Below are 16,762 nucleotides of genomic sequence, written 5' to 3' on the forward strand. Positions count from 1 at the left end.
TACACATATATATTATATAGTTCAGGTAGTAGTAGGGACATATTCCAGTGTTTACTCCACTACACATATATATTATATAGTTCAGGTAGTAGTAGGGACATATTCTAGTGTTTACTCCACTACACATATATATTATATAGTTCAGGTAGTAGTAGGGACATATTCTAGTGTTTACTCCACTACACATATATATTATATAGTTCAGGTAGTAGTAGGGACATATTCCAGTGTTTACTCCACTACACATATATATTATATAGTTCAGGTAGTAGTAGGGACATATTCTAGTGTTTACTCCACTACACATATATATTATATAGTTCAGGTAGTAGTAGGGACATATTCTAGTGTTTACTCCACTACACATATATATTATATAGTTCAGGTAGTAGTAGGGACATATTCTAGTGTTTACTCCACTACACATATATATTATATAGTTCAGGTAGTAGTAGGGACATATTCCAGTGTTTACTCCACTACACATATATATTATATAGTTCAGGTAGTAGTAGGGACATATTCTAGTGTTTACTCCACTACACATATATATTATATATTTCCGGTAGTAGTAGGGACATATTCCAGTGTTTACTCCACTACACATATATATTATATAGTTCAGGTAGTAGTAGGGACATATTCTAGTGTTTACTCCACTACACATATATATTATATAGTTCAGGTAGTAGTAGGGACATATTCTAGTGTTTACTCCACTACACATATATATTATATAGTTCAGGTAGTAGTCGGGACATATTCCAGTGTTTACTCCACTACACATATATATTATATAGTTCAGGTAGTAGTCGGGACATATTCTAGTGTTTACTCCACTACACATATATATTATATAGTTCAGGTAGTAGTAGGGACATATTCTAGTGTTTACTCCACTACACATATATATTATATAGTTCAGGTAGTAGTCGGGACATATTCTAGTGTTTACTCCACTACACATATATATTATATAGTTCAGGTAGTAGTAGGGACATATTCTAGTGTTTACTCCACTACACATATATATTATATAGTTCAGGTAGTAGTAGGGACATATTCCAGTGTTTACTCCACTACACATATATATTATATAGTTCAGGTAGTAGTAGGGACATATTCTAGTGTTTACTCCACTACACATATATATTATATAGTTCAGGTAGTAGTAGGGACATATTCCAGTGTTTACTCCACTACACATATATATTATATAGTTCAGGTAGTAGTAGGGACATATTCTAGTGTTTACTACACTACACATATATATTATATAGTTCAGGTAGTAGTAGGGACATATTCCAGTGTTTACTCCACTACACATATATATTATATAGTTCAGGTAGTAGTCGGGACATATTCTAGTGTTTACTCCACTACACATATATATTATATAGTTCAGGTAGTAGTAGGGACATATTCTAGTGTTTACTCCACTACACATATATATTATATAGTTCAGGTAGTAGTAGGGACATATTCTAGTGTTTACTCCACTACACATATATATTATATAGTTCAGGTAGTAGTAGGGACATATTCTAGTGTTTACTCCACTACACATATATATTATATAGTTCAGGTAGTAGTAGGGACATATTCTAGTGTTTACTCCACTACACATATATATTATATAGTTCAGGTAGTAGTAGGGACATATTCCAGTGTTTACTCCACTACACATATATATTATATAGTTCAGGTAGTAGTAGGGACATATTCTAGTGTTTACTCCACTACACATATATATTATATATTTCCGGTAGTAGTAGGGACATATTCCAGTGTGAACTCTTGGACTCCTGTGATGAATGGCAGGTTTGAAGGTGGAAGACTTTTGGTTTTAAACTGAAGGAATGAATCACAATTATTATTTATGTGAAAGATCTCCGAACAGCACAGTCATCTTTCTCTCCGGTCCAGAAAACCTCTCCATCAGAGAAGCATTAAATACATCGATTTATTTTAAAGACGTGTGTTTGTGCCAGGAAGTGAGAACCGTTGTGTCTGCGGCACAGTAATGATGCCAAAACACAGGAAAGCCGAGGTCACCCATGTTGACGTCGTGGACTTTAGAGAAACAAGATTGTATTTGCCTGAACAAATAAAAGGAATAGTTGAATCCAGTTGTTTAAAAAATCTGGTTGTGAGTAGATGAGGAGGATTTGAAAAAGACACGAGGACATTGGAAGTGCAGCCATTTGTAACAATCGGTGTCAGTGACCTGATGAAATGTTTATTTTATTAGATGAAGGCATATAAATGCAGCTAAACTAACAGACTTAAGAGGATTTCCAATCTAAACTAATATCCTGTACTAATTTTATATTCACTTATTATCATGTTCACCTTCATTTACTGTGATGCTTTATTCTAGCTGTAGAATTCCTACTTTGACATATCTGTCATGGCAACACGTCATATGGTGTTTTTCACAGTTTTACAAAAAATAACTGTTCAGGTAAACATCAGAAACAGAATCCCAGAGTTATTGGAGTTGATATTTAGATAAATAAGATAAGACTTTATTAATACCACAGTGGGGGAAATGTAGTCATCACAGCAGCATAGAAACACAGTTTAAAAAAAAAAGAAAGAAAGAAGGTGCACACAATAAGAAAAAAATAACAAATACATACACAATAAAATAAGATATATAAATAGATTTTTTTTTATTTTTATTTTTTTAAGTAATACCAATGAATAAATACACACACAGACACAAACTATACACCAAAAATAAATAAATACAGCTTGGGATGAAAAAAGGAAAATGTCGGGTGCTTTGACATACAGTGCAACGGTATTTTAGGCTGGTGTTATTTAAGATGATTTAACAATGAAGAACAGTGACTTCCTGTCAGGGCAGTATAAATATCAATAAAAAAAAAGGTATTAATTCACTTTCACTGGGGTTGTTTTAGCTGTTACATCAGGGACACTAACTAGACTGTCATGTGGTGATGTCAGTGCTGAAAGCTGCTGTATTCGTACCTCCAGTCAGCAGCTGTTTCTCCTCTTTCAGGTGCATCAAGCTCACTGAAGTGTCTCCATCCAGCCGCTCATCATGGTGGACTACTACCAGGTTTTAGGAGTACGGAGGGAAGCGTCTGCAGAAGACATAAAGAAAGCGTGAGTTGATAAAAATGTTGAAGATGTTCAGGCGTCACTTCGTTGTCCTCCGAAGACCTCGGCTGACAGATGTGCAGCTGATAATGACTGCAGGCTGCTCACCTTTCTAAGGAGTAATCAGTCTCAATGACATCAAACTGCTAAAACCTGATTCAGGTGACATTTAAAACATGTTTCTACATCTAGATTTCTTTCTTTTTAAACATCCCTTCTTGGTTATTTCTGACTTAGTTTTGAGCCTTCGTAACATTTTCCACTCTAACTGACGTTTACTCTTATTATCATTGAGGAACTCTGAGTCTTCTGAAACAGTTTATACATTTATATAGACATTTTTAAAGATTGTTTCATGATGAAACTCGTTAAAATCAAATTCACTGCAACAGTTTTGATTTTGATTTATAAGAGATGCTTAATTCCCTCTGAGTCACCTACTTCCCTGAGATTTGGCTCTAAGCACCTTGCAAACACCCGCCGAGTCAAAAACCCTGATTACTGTCACAAAAGTTTTGCTTTTGTTTTATCTTCCTGATGTCTAAAATGTGGGAACGAGAGCAAGTAATAGACAGAATGGTTGATGTTTGTGTTGGGACCAGTGGAGCTGTCACTCAGAGACTCTCAGACAGTTACACAGGGTTTCTCCTGTTTGCATCCAACAGTAACACACACCCTCTGCAGGGTTTTATTCATTTAGTTACTCAGATGCAGGTTAAGTCATTTATCTGAGCTGATGATGAGAGCACAGCGATTGTAACAACAAAGGTGATCACTGAACAGAAAACAGTCCTGTAGCTTCATGTGAGCAACATCACAGCAAACACACTCATTTGATAGAAGAACACCAGGAAACAACTTTTGTAAAGTTATGAGCAGATTGGATTGAATCAGTAACTCATTCAGTAAATGTTGTTGAAAGACAAACGTTTCATCCCGACTGCAGGACGGTAGATAACGAGGTCAACCTGATGTCTGGTCTTCATGACACAAGGGAGAAATACTACAAACATATGCACATTATGCGCTTTTGCATAATTTTGATGATTTGTAATTGGGAAAAATATTCAATATCGTCCCCTTGGTGTGAGCTAGCCATCACACATGATGTGCTCCAGACCACATCCTTCAATCAGTCGACTAACAAAGTGCTCCTCCGTGTCAGGAGGTCACCGTGCACAGGAGTGTTGTTTCAAAACTAAAAGCTTGTTAGACAAATCACTTGAATTTTTGGATTTTACTTGACTGGTTGTTGTCAATACACGTTCAATTAAAGTTGATTATCCAAAAGCGTAGGACACCTTATATGTTAGCTTGACAGACGATCTGCTGCTCAGTACTTCGGTCTCCATTATCCTTCTGGTGCCATCAGATACATAAAACCTTCACGGCTATGTTTGAATGCATGACAAGATAATTGGGCTTTAACAACTCCATCTTTGGGGGAAACACTGCGCACTACGTTAAAGGAGACACATTTACCTGCATCCTGGCAAAAAAAAGAAAAGGTATGAAGACAGAAGAGAGAAATAATGTGAGAGGAAGCTGAGGAGAAGCTTTCCGAAGTGTGAGGTGACCCACTTTAACCTGTGAACGCTCCACGTCGTAGACAACAAACACAAAACAAATGTGGAGAAGACAAAACAGTTACTGAGACTTGAGCTGTGATTGTGGAGAAAGTGTGAAGAGGATAAAGGAGCTGAACTGATGGCAGAGTCCTTTTTTTTATTATAGTTTGTAGGTCAGTGCGTGAATATTTAGTCTTTTATGTTCTTGTTTTTATTTTGCAATATTATAAATTAAATTAAATATAAATTAAAGTTCCTAAGCGCTATTGTAATGTTTTGAATTGAGTCTCATTAACATGTTGTTGTGTGCAGGTACAAAAAGCTGGCGTTGAGGTGGCACCCCGATAAAAACCCGGAGAACAAGGACGACGCGGAGAAGAAGTTCAAGGAGCTTTCAGAGGCTTACGAAGTCCTGTCAGACGGTTTGTACCACAGCGTCTGTACATCCTGTAAATAAGCAGAACTCGGGGTGTGAAGTTCAGCAGAGGAGTTCAGATGAAACACGGCGTCCTTCTTTCCTCTTCACTGCTCCTCCTGTTTCTGCCTCATTAGTTCTGTCCGTACTGTTGTTGTTCTGCTTTAAAACATTTCTCTCTCCTCCTGCAGCCAACAAGAGGACCATATATGATCGTTACGGCAAAGAGGGGCTGACGGGGAACAATGGAGGAAGAGGTGAGTGCTTCCTTTAAGATGAACTGTCTCACTGCTCCCCGGGCCTGTCAATCAATTCCGGCCCTGAAAAATGGTTCTGATCCAGAAGTGTCTTCAGCTGCAATACCAGCGAGTGCCACTAGAGGTCGGCTCCAAAAAGCCTCCGGCTCCATAGACTCCCATTCAACTTCTCTCATCAAATCCAAAGTGAATAAAATGTGTCCATCAGTTATCTCGGTGTTGTTAGCTAAAGTCACTCCTTCTTATTAGTTTTCTGGAGGTCCATCTGAAAATAATCCCTCATTCATTAGAAAAGAAGATTCAAACAGCTCCGTTGACAAACGTTAGCGGGTGACGTTACTGTTGGTCGTTGCTTGGTGCTTCCACTTTGGCTTCACCTTTCAGACCCGGAAGCTACGTCCACTTTTATATACAATCTGTGGCTGCATTACACGTTTTATTTGGCCAGAGAGAATGTTCCCATTTTTTACTAAAAGGGTTTGGTGGACCAGTTTAGCCTGCAGGAGTTTCTGTAACGTGTTGTGCTGCCTCTGAGGAAATTAATTCATGACACTTGAAAACAAGCTCATAGTGTCTTCACCGTCTTTAGTAACCCTACTGAAGAATCACCAGAGACTTCAAGATGCTTTAGTCACGGCACAATATTATTCAGATTCTGAACATTTTGAGATCCGCTCAGTGTCACGGTAACATATATTGGGATCCATTACTTGACCTTTATGTCCCCAAAGAAAAGTTTTAACTCTGTTCATGTCACTGCAGTCGTGTTTATTACAGCCAGATGGGATTTTGAAGCAACTACAGTGATCAACACTGTCATAAAAACCTGTCACAAAAGTTGCATTAACCTTACAAATGGATTTATGTGTATAATGAATTATTGTTACTTGGTGTTCAACATGCCAAACAACTTATCCTGATACCATGCTGGAATATTTTGAATGTAGAAATGAAGCAGGTTCAACATCCAATAATTATAGATGATGTTCAGATGTGTCTTTGTATTCTTTTGAATTGTAAAGTGGTTTGAAACCATGTTATTCTGCTTTAAAAAAAAAAAATCGATTCATGTACAGCAGATTAATAATGAGCTCATAAAGAAATGATTTTTAGCTTTAAGAGTCTGAGATGAGTCTTGGAATCAAATGTAGGTTTGACATATTAAATGCACTCACTGCAATGATGAGAACTTCCTTGGGAACAATATTATATCCATAAAACATGACTGTGTCTGTTTCATGTCTCTAGATGTAGTTTTCTAGAAAACAGACGGTATATTATGAACCAAACGTGCACTGCCAGTAAATAATGACACCAAGAGACAACTTCTGTCCTTGGAAAGAATGACCAGACAGTTTACAGGTTTTGTTTATTGTTAACTTCATTTTTATATAACCTGTCTGTGAAGTCGATTTGTTGTGACCGGACAAACACTTCAACTTCAACAGGAACCGAGTGTGATGATGATCAGAACATTTGCTTTGGATTTACAGCGTTAACGTGTGTTTTCATCCTCGTGGTGTTTCAGGGAACCATTTCCACAACGGAGATCATTTCCACGAACCGTTCACATTCCGAAACCCAGAAGATGTTTTTAGGGAATTCTTCGGTGGCAGAGACCCGTTTGCAGATTTTTTCGGTAAGTCGTACTTTCAAAATAAAAGAAGTTAGGATGTCGCTAAAGGAGTTGTATGTTGATGTAATAGTGACCCCTTGTTTTCTGTCCTCTCAGGTCCAGATCCATTCAATGAGGATCCGTTCTTCGGCACCGGTCGGCGGCACCAGAGGCCCACTCGCAGCCGGACAGACGGCTCGTTTTTCGGGGGCTTCGTTGGTTTTCCTCCCTTCGGTGCTGGTTTCACACCTTTTGACACGGGTAAGAAATGCATTATGAATGAATGATAAAAACATGCTCTGCTGCCGGACCATATAACCTCCAGAATATTTCACGTTACAAACCAGCGTCGTCTATTTACGTGAGATTCTGTGCCCGGTTCATCTCAGGCTTCGGGTCTTTCGGCCCCATCAGCACCATGGGTCATATGGGTCACATGGGTCACATGGGTCACATGACAACCATGGGCGGTTTGGGAGGCGGAGGCTTCACCTCCTTCTCTTCAACCTCCTTCGGAGGCGGAGGCGGAGGCGGAGGCGGCATGGGCAACTTCCGCTCTGTGTCAACCTCCACCAAGATCATCAACGGGAGGAAGATCACCACTAAAAGGTAAAACATCAGACTGGACATCAGACTGAACATCAGATTGAACATCAGACTGAACATCAGATTGAACATCAGACTGAACATCAGATTGAACATCAGACTGGACGTCAGATTGAACATCAGACTGGACATCAGACTGAACGTCAGATTGAACATCAGACTGAACGTCAGACTGGACATCAGATTGAACATCAGATTGAACATCAGACTGGACGTCAGACTGGACGTCAGACTGAACATCAGACTGAACATCAGATTGAACATCAGACTGGACGTCAGACTGAACATCAGACTGAACATCAGATTGAACGTCAGATTGAACATCAGATTGAACATCAGACTGGACGTCAGACTGAACATCAGACTGAACATCAGATTGAACGTCAGATTGAACATCAGATTGAACATCAGACTGGACGTCAGATTGAACGTCAGACTGGACGTCAGACTGAACGTCAGACTGGACATCAGATTGAACATCAGATTGAACATCAGACTGGACGTCAGACTGAACATCAGATTGAACGTCAGATTGAACATCAGACTGGACATCAGACTGGACGTCAGACTGGACATCAGATTGAACGTCAGATTGAACATCAGACTGGACGTCAGACTGGACATCAGATTGAACATCAGATTGAACATCAGACTGGACGTCAGACTGAACATCAGATTGAACATCAGACTGGACGTCAGATTGAACGTCAGATTGAACATCAGACTGAACATCAGACTGAACATCAGACTGAACATCAGACTGGACATCAGACTGAACGTCAGATTGAACATCAGACTGAACGTCAGACTGGACATCAGATTGAACATCAGATTGAACATCAGACTGGACGTCAGACTGGACGTCAGACTGAACATCAGACTGAACATCAGACTGGACGTCAGACTGGACGTCAGACTGGACGTCAGACTGAACATCAGACTGAACATCAGACTGGACATCAGACTGGACGTCAGATTGAACATCAGATTGAACATCAGATTGAACATCAGATTGAACATCAGACTGAACATCAGACTGAACATCAGACTGGACATCAGACTGGACGTCAGATTGAACATCAGACTGGACATCAGATTGAACATCAGATTGAACATCAGATTGAACATCAGATTGAACATCAGACTGAACATCAGATTGAACATCAGACTGGACGTCAGACTGAACATCAGACTGGACGTCAGACTGGACGTCCGACTGGACATCAGACTGAACGTCAGACTGGACATCAGACTGAACATCAGACTGAACATCAGACTGAACATCAGACTGGACGTCAGACTGAACATCAGACTGGACGTCAGACTGGACATCAGACTGGACATCAGACTGGACGTCAGACTGAACGTCAGACTGGACATCAGACTGGACATCAGACTGGACATCAGAGCTTGCGGGTTTTACACTTTTTCATTTTCTCTGCACATTCGATTTGATTTTTTTCCAACAATTCTACATTTTGGAGGTATGTATTGTATAATATATGTATTCTTTATGATCATACACTTAAGGCCAGACAATGAAAGTCAAGGGGACACTACCTGCTGTAAGTGACTGACAACCTCCACTCCACTGAGTAATCCTCAATTACAAACCAAACTGGAAATTGTCTTGTTGATAAAAAAATAAATCCATAGAAAGCAGCCTGTCCCAGTGTAGACGCTGACAGTTTCCTCAACACTACAGGAAGTAGTTACATCCTCTGTTCCACCATTTAACTAAAATATTTTAATGTTACTATTTTAGCAGCATTGTGTGTTGCAACTATCAAATCCCATATTTCTACGTTCTTAAGGCCATTTATGGTCGTGACCATATTTGGGCAAGCGGCGGATCTGATTGGAAACCTGATGATGCTACGTCCCGCCCACTAATAACTGTAACCTGACTGCACTACAGGCCTGTCAATCAAACAGACACGCCCCCAAAAACAGGTCTTCTTGAATCTTCTTTTCTAATGAATGAGGGATTATTTTCAGATGGACCTCCAGAAAACTAATAAGAAGGAGTGACTTTAGCTAACAACACCGAGATAACTGATGGACACATTTTATTCACTTTGGATTTGATGAGAGAAGTTGAATGGGAGTCTATGGAGCCGGAGGCTTTTTGGAGCCGACCTCTAGTGGCACTCGCTGGTATTGCAGCTGAAAACACTTCTGGATCAGAACCATTTTACAGACCTGAAGCTACGAACTCTTTTATATCCAGTCTGTGGCTTGAACAGAGCAGATCGGCCAGGCAGGAAGTCAGTTGAGAAAATAGATCTCCCACTATACTTGTTCAATGTGACGTTCAATCAGTGATATATTTCTAGACAAAATCGTGGAGATTTAAATTTTTGTCAAACAGGTGATATTTTATTGTTGAATCTATGTAACCTGGGAGGTGTGTAATGTGTCCTGTGTAATGTGCTGAGTAGATCAGAAGCAGTGTACAAGCTCCCATTTACATTTATAAATGTTTTTTTTGTTTTTTGTTTTCAAAATGAAGGTAGTTATTTGTGGGATGTAATATTAGGTTTAAATCCATCTCCTCTTCCTAACCCTATCGTCCCTGCAGAATCGTGGAGAACGGTCAGGAGCGGGTGGAGGTGGAGGAGGACGGCCAGCTGCAGTCGATAACCGTTAACGGTAAGGAGCAGCTGCTGCGACTGGAACACAAGTGAAGACGCGGACGTCCTCCGCTGGAGACGTGTTACCTCAGCACAAACATCCCAACAAACTTGAGCTCGAAACGGAAGGAAGAAAAAAACCCCGAACAAAACCATGTAATAATAGTGCTCGACTATTAGTTGGATGTGTACATACTTAGGTTGTGTTTATTTCCCGTCATGTCCTCTCCCTGCTGACTCTCATTTGTTAACCAGTGATTCAGATCGGAGCGTTTGGACGCAGGCTTTTCTATGCATTTGTTCATGTGTTTCTGAGTTGGAGCAGTCCTTTTAATTTGGCTCAGGGTGGTGTTTTCTTTGTGTTTGGGACCACAGTATTGTTTTGATGTTCTGATATGACCAGACCCCTCGACTTCTAGTACTTTCTGTATGCACTCAGCTGTGTCGGTCTGTGTGCGGACCGCACACGCTGTTTTCAGAAAACAAAGCATGACTTTGCTTTTTCATCTGAATGGAAAAAAATAAAGTTTACTTTGATTTTAAAAAGTGGGTACGAATAAATAAAGCGTCTGCCCCTGCTTGTCTAATCTTTTTTTAGTTGTTTTTTTTTCTATTAAAAAAACGCAAAGCTGATAGAGTGAGTTATGCAATTTTATATGTTCTAATACATTGTGTTTTTTGTTTATTTAATGATGCATGTACACCTGTTGATGTTGAGTCTTAATGTTAAAGCTGCATTATGATGCACAAATGATGGAAGGAACTCTATAAATGATATATGAATATAGAAGGACTTTTGTGTAGTTTGTAAACCAATAAATCTTGAGTTATATCCTTTTTTCAGGATGATGAAATCTTGGTCGCTCCTTGTTCTATTAGTCTGGTGATTTTGTTAAACAGCTTTTTGTCCAACCCTCCAGAGTTGTAAACTTTATCACGGGTAGTAACCAAAGTGCTACTTCTACCTTGTCAGATTTCTTCTAAATAAAACATGAACAGTGTTTCACGGGCGTATCATAACAATATTACAAGAAAACAATTGTATTAGAGTAAAATATTTAAAAGTAGCTGCAGTGAGTCTGTTTCATCACTTACTTGCATATATAGTGCTTCACCCACACAGGTACACAGGCCTTCACTACATGACTACATCACTACATGACTACATCACCACATCACTACATGACTACATCACCACATCACTACATCACTACATGACTACATCACCACATCACTACATCACTACATCAATACATGACTACATCACTACATCAATACATGACTACATCACCACATCACTACATGACTACATCACCACATCACTACATCACTACATCAATACATGACTACATCACCACATCAATACATGACTACATCACCACATCACTACATCACTACATCAATACATGACTACATCACCGCATCACTACATGACTACATCACCACATCACTACATCACTACATCAATACATGACTACATCACCACATCAATACATGACTACATCACCACATCACTACATGACTACATCACCACATCACTACATGACTACATCACCACATCACTACATCAATACATGACTACATGACTACATCAATACATGACTACATCACCACATCACTACATGACTACATCACCACATCACTACATCACTACATCAATACATGACTACATCACTACATGACTACATCACCACATCACTACATGACTACATCAATACATGACTACATCACTACATGACTACATCACCACATCACTACATGACTACATCAATACATGACTACATCACTACATGACTACATCACCACATCACTACATGACTACATGACTACATCAATACATGACTACATCACCACATCACTACATGACTACATCACTACATGACTACATCACCACATCACTACATCACTACATCAATACATGACTACATCACTACATGACTACATCACCACATCACTACATGACTACATCACCACATCACTACATCAATACATCAATACATGACTACATCACCACATGACTACATCAATACATGACTACATCACTACATGACTACATCACCACATCACTACATGACTACATAACTACATCACCACATCAATACATGACTACATCACTACATGACTACATCACCACATCACTACATGACTACATAACTACATCACCACATCACTACATAACTACATCACCACATCACTACATCACTACATCAATACATGACTACATCACCACATCACTACATCAATACATGACTACATCACCACATCACTACATGACTACATCACTACATCACCACATCACTACATAACTACATCACCACATCACTACATCACTGAACATCAGACTGGACATCAGATTGAACATCAGACTGGACGTCAGACTGGACATCAGATTGAACATCAGACTGGACGTCAGACTGAACGTCAGACTGAACATCAGACTGGACGTCAGACTGGACATCAGACTGAACATCAGACTGGACGTCAGACTGAACATCAGACTGAACATCAGACTGAACATCAGACTGGACGTCAGACTGAACGTCAGACTGAACATCAGACTGGACGTCAGACTGGACATCAGACTGAACATCAGACTGGACGTCAGACTGAACATCAGACTGAACATCAGACTGGACGTCAGACTGAACGTCAGACTGAACATCAGACTGGACGTCAGACTGAACGTCAGACTGAACATCAGACTGGACGTCAGACTGGACATCAGACTGAACATCAGACTGGACGTCAGACTGAACATCAGACTGAACATCAGACTGGACGTCAGACTGAACGTCAGACTGAACATCAGACTGAACATCAGACTGGACATCAGACTGAACATCAGACTGGACGTCAGACTGAACGTCAGACTGAACATCAGACTGAACATCAGACTGAACGTCAGATTGAACATCAGACTGGACGTCAGACTGAACGTCAGACTGAACATCAGACTGAACATCAGACTGAACGTCAGACTGAACATCAGACTGGACGTCAGACTGAACGTCAGACTGAACATCAGACTGGACGTCAGACTGAACGTCAGACTGAACATCAGACTGAACATCAGATTGAACATCAGACTGAACATCAGATTGAACATCAGACTGAACGTCAGATTGAACATCAGACTGGACGTCAGACTGAACGTCAGACTGAACATCAGACTGAACATCAGACTGAACGTCAGACTGAACATCAGACTGGACGTCAGACTGAACGTCAGACTGAACATCAGACTGGACGTCAGACTGAACGTCAGACTGAACATCAGACTGAACATCAGACTGAACGTCAGACTGAACATCAGACTGGACGTCAGACTGAACGTCAGACTGAACATCAGACTGAACATCAGACTGAACGTCAGATTGAACATCAGACTGGACGTCAGACTGAACGTCAGACTGAACATCAGACTGGACGTCAGACTGAACGTCAGACTGAACATCAGACTGAACATCAGACTGAACGTCAGATTGAACATCAGACTGGACGTCAGACTGAACGTCAGACTGAACATCAGACTGAACATCAGACTGAACGTCAGATTGAACATCAGACTGGACGTCAGACTGAACGTCAGACTGAACATCAGACTGAACATCAGACTGAACGTCAGACTGAACATCAGACTGGACGTCAGACTGAACGTCAGACTGAACATCAGACTGGACGTCAGACTGAACGTCAGATTGAACATCAGACTGAACATCAGACTGAACGTCAGATTGAACATCAGATTGAACATCAGACTGAACGTCAGATTGAACATCAGACTGAACGTCAGACTGAACATCAGACTGGACGTCAGACTGAACATCAGACTGAACATCAGACTGGACATCAGACTGAACATCAGACTGGACGTCAGACTGAACGTCAGACTGGACATCAGACTGAACATCAGACTGAACATCAGACTGGACATCAGACTGAACATCAGACTGGACGTCAGACTGAACGTCAGACTGAACATCAGACTGAACATCAGACTGAACGTCAGATTGAACATCAGACTGGACGTCAGACTGAACGTCAGATTGAACATCAGACTGAACATCAGACTGGACGTCAGACTGTAGGTGTGTATGTGTGTGTGTAGGTATGTATGTGTGTGTGTGTGTGTGTGTGTGTGTGTGTGTGTGTAGGTGTGTGTGTGTGTGTGTGTGTGTGTGTGTGTGTGTGTGTGTGTGTGTGTAGGTATGTCTATGGAGCTGGAGGCTTTTTGGAGCCAACCTCTGGTGGCACTCGATGGTATTGCATCTGAAGACACTTTCACATTGGTTACATTTTTCAGAGCCAGAAGCTCCAAACACTTTTCTATCCCGTCTGTGAACACTAGTAGGATGTTTCTGGTCAGGTCTGCGGAGCATCCTGTTAACGTGTTGCTCATTTAAATAATTCAGTTTTGAGAAGGGTAAGCTGTTTGGTGTGCGTCGATAGAAACCAGAACACTGGGTCCCAAACAGATCCTGGTTTCTGAACATTGAGTGTTGGTGGCTGAGATTTGCTTTTCAATAGCCAGAATATAGCTGTAATTTAGAAAGAATGCTGATCTCCTCCTGCTTTTCCACATACAAGAAAAAAAATGCTACACTTTACATGTTTTATGGTTTATGTTTTGGTTTGTCACAGTTCATCCTTCTTGTTTAGTTTTGTCTTATTAAGACAGATTTCTTTCTGTCCATTTTAGTCTGTTCTCATTGTTTAGTTTTGTCAACTGTCTTTTCCTCATCCTCTGTCTCTCCGTCTCTCTGTCCTTTGAGTCTTTCATGTTCAACTTCCTGTTTTATTTTGACAACTCACCTTCTCGTCTCACTTCTGTTGTCTTCACTTCCTGTCCTCTCTGTGTCTGATTGTCTTCCCGCCCTGATAGTTTCCGTCTGTGTTCAATTATCTCCTGACCTTCTGTGTATAAAGTCTGCGTGCTCACGACCTTCTTTGTCAGATTGTCGTCATGGTTAACTTAAAGCTGGTTGATCCTGCGCTCCTTCCTGGGTTGAGGAAGATATTGTGTTTGCCCGGTGTTTTTCCGTTTTAGAGCTTCTGGACATTCGTTGTACCAACTTCTGTCTGTTGAATTGTGGGATCTTTTGTTACATCACAGATTGTAAGTCTTTAAAATGTTGTAAACACTTTAGGAGCTCAGTTACATTATTTGCTACAGAAGCTTTGACTTGGTTAGTGATTGTTTGGCACTGTGTGAATTTAACCACTTTGATAAAGTGAGTCATCACAATGAATCAGAAAAAACTCCGCCTCAGCTCAAATACGTTTTATATCAAATTACACCAACATGAACTCCCGGTCCGTTCCGACAGCTGATGAACGGCCTGCTGACTTCAGACTGAAGGGTTTCTCTAGAGCCACAACAGATTTCAACATCCTGCTCATCCAGATCTGATTCCTCTCAGACTTTAACAGGTGGAAGTCTGAGCTGAGTTTGTTGGTAAAAGTAAAAATATGAATTACTTTGCAAGAAAAAACTAAAAACAAAACACAGAGTTGGCCCACACTGCAGACAATAGGAATTCATTTATGTGTGAGGCTCATCAGAGGACATCAATAAGCAAACACAGTAACTTTCAAGGGATCTGTGCATAAACACTTGTCACTCAGAACAAAAAGAAACTTTTATACTTGCAGTAAATTTTACAATCCAAATATTAAAGCAAACCTGGCTGGTCTGTTCTTCTTTATGTTGCAGTTTTAGAGGACCTGCAGCTCCAACCATCCTGGTGTTAAATACCCAAATCTTTATAGACTTATTGGGAGGATGTTCAGCTGGGCTCCAGCTTCCTGAGGAGTGGGGTGGGTGGAGGGGAGGGGAGGGAAGGGAGTCTCACCTGGAATAAAAGGTGCTGTCACCTTACCTGCTCTCTTCACATACTTTACTGTGGCAGAGCTCCACCACACCTTACTTACTTCTCAGGGAGGGAAGAGGAGCCACCTACTGATGCATCTTGAAACTACATTGTGTCTACATGTACCTCCAGGTGAGCACTGGTTCAACACAAGCACCAAAGCACTTTGCTAAATGATTGCTTTTCATTCTTTTTCATATTTTTCAGCAGTAACTAAAGGTTTAATGCAATTGACTCATGTTGGTTTCAGTTGCAGAATTAGTTCCTCATTTACAGTAGTTTTCCAGCTCTTTTGGCACCTATTAAGTAATAAAATGTCAAGCCACACATTCTCCACTTCAGTCACCTGAAGGATAAGGGCGGTCAGAGGGGGCGGGGCCTGGGCGGAGCTCTGCTAAATAGCCCACCTGTCACGTCCTGTCTCTGTTATCGATCGGTGTATTACTGTGATGCTCGTTGTTCATCTGCCTTTATGTGTGGTTCAGCCTCCAATAAAAGTTCAAATTAATCACAAATATAACAGGATGTGTATGGAGGGATAAACTATCTGGAGGAACCTCCTCTCCCCCCCCCCCCCCCCCCGCCCCGAGGCGAGTAGTTCTGTCGGAAACAAGCTGTTGATCTGGAGCTGTCCTTGGTGCTGAACGCTTCAATCCAATTACAGCACCC

The 16,762-nt window shown here is 40.6% G+C and overlaps 1 protein-coding gene across 1 annotated transcript in view; it reads left to right on the plus strand.

Annotated features, from left to right (window-relative positions):
• The window catches only part of LOC138212755 (dnaJ homolog subfamily B member 6-like), a 13,991-nt gene extending 2,914 nt beyond the window's left edge, over positions 1-11,077 (plus strand). Inside the window, exons 2-8 of the mRNA XM_069173282.1 lie at positions 3,029-3,135; positions 5,010-5,119; positions 5,304-5,369; positions 6,898-7,008; positions 7,102-7,245; positions 7,374-7,593; positions 10,172-11,077. Of these exons, the coding sequence (XP_069029383.1) occupies positions 3,071-3,135; positions 5,010-5,119; positions 5,304-5,369; positions 6,898-7,008; positions 7,102-7,245; positions 7,374-7,593; positions 10,172-10,277 (822 nt within the window). The 5' untranslated portion in view covers positions 3,029-3,070 and the 3' untranslated portion in view covers positions 10,278-11,077. The remainder of the gene's footprint in view (positions 1-3,028; positions 3,136-5,009; positions 5,120-5,303; positions 5,370-6,897; positions 7,009-7,101; positions 7,246-7,373; positions 7,594-10,171) is intronic.
• The last annotated feature ends 5,685 nt before the right edge of the window (positions 11,078-16,762 follow it).

The sequence above is a fragment of the Embiotoca jacksoni genome, unplaced genomic scaffold (genome assembly GCF_022577435.1).
Source record: "Embiotoca jacksoni isolate LCO1_2020_lvr unplaced genomic scaffold, fEmbJac1.0.p SCAF_59, whole genome shotgun sequence".
In the NCBI taxonomy this organism is placed as follows: domain Eukaryota; kingdom Metazoa; phylum Chordata; class Actinopteri; family Embiotocidae; genus Embiotoca; species Embiotoca jacksoni.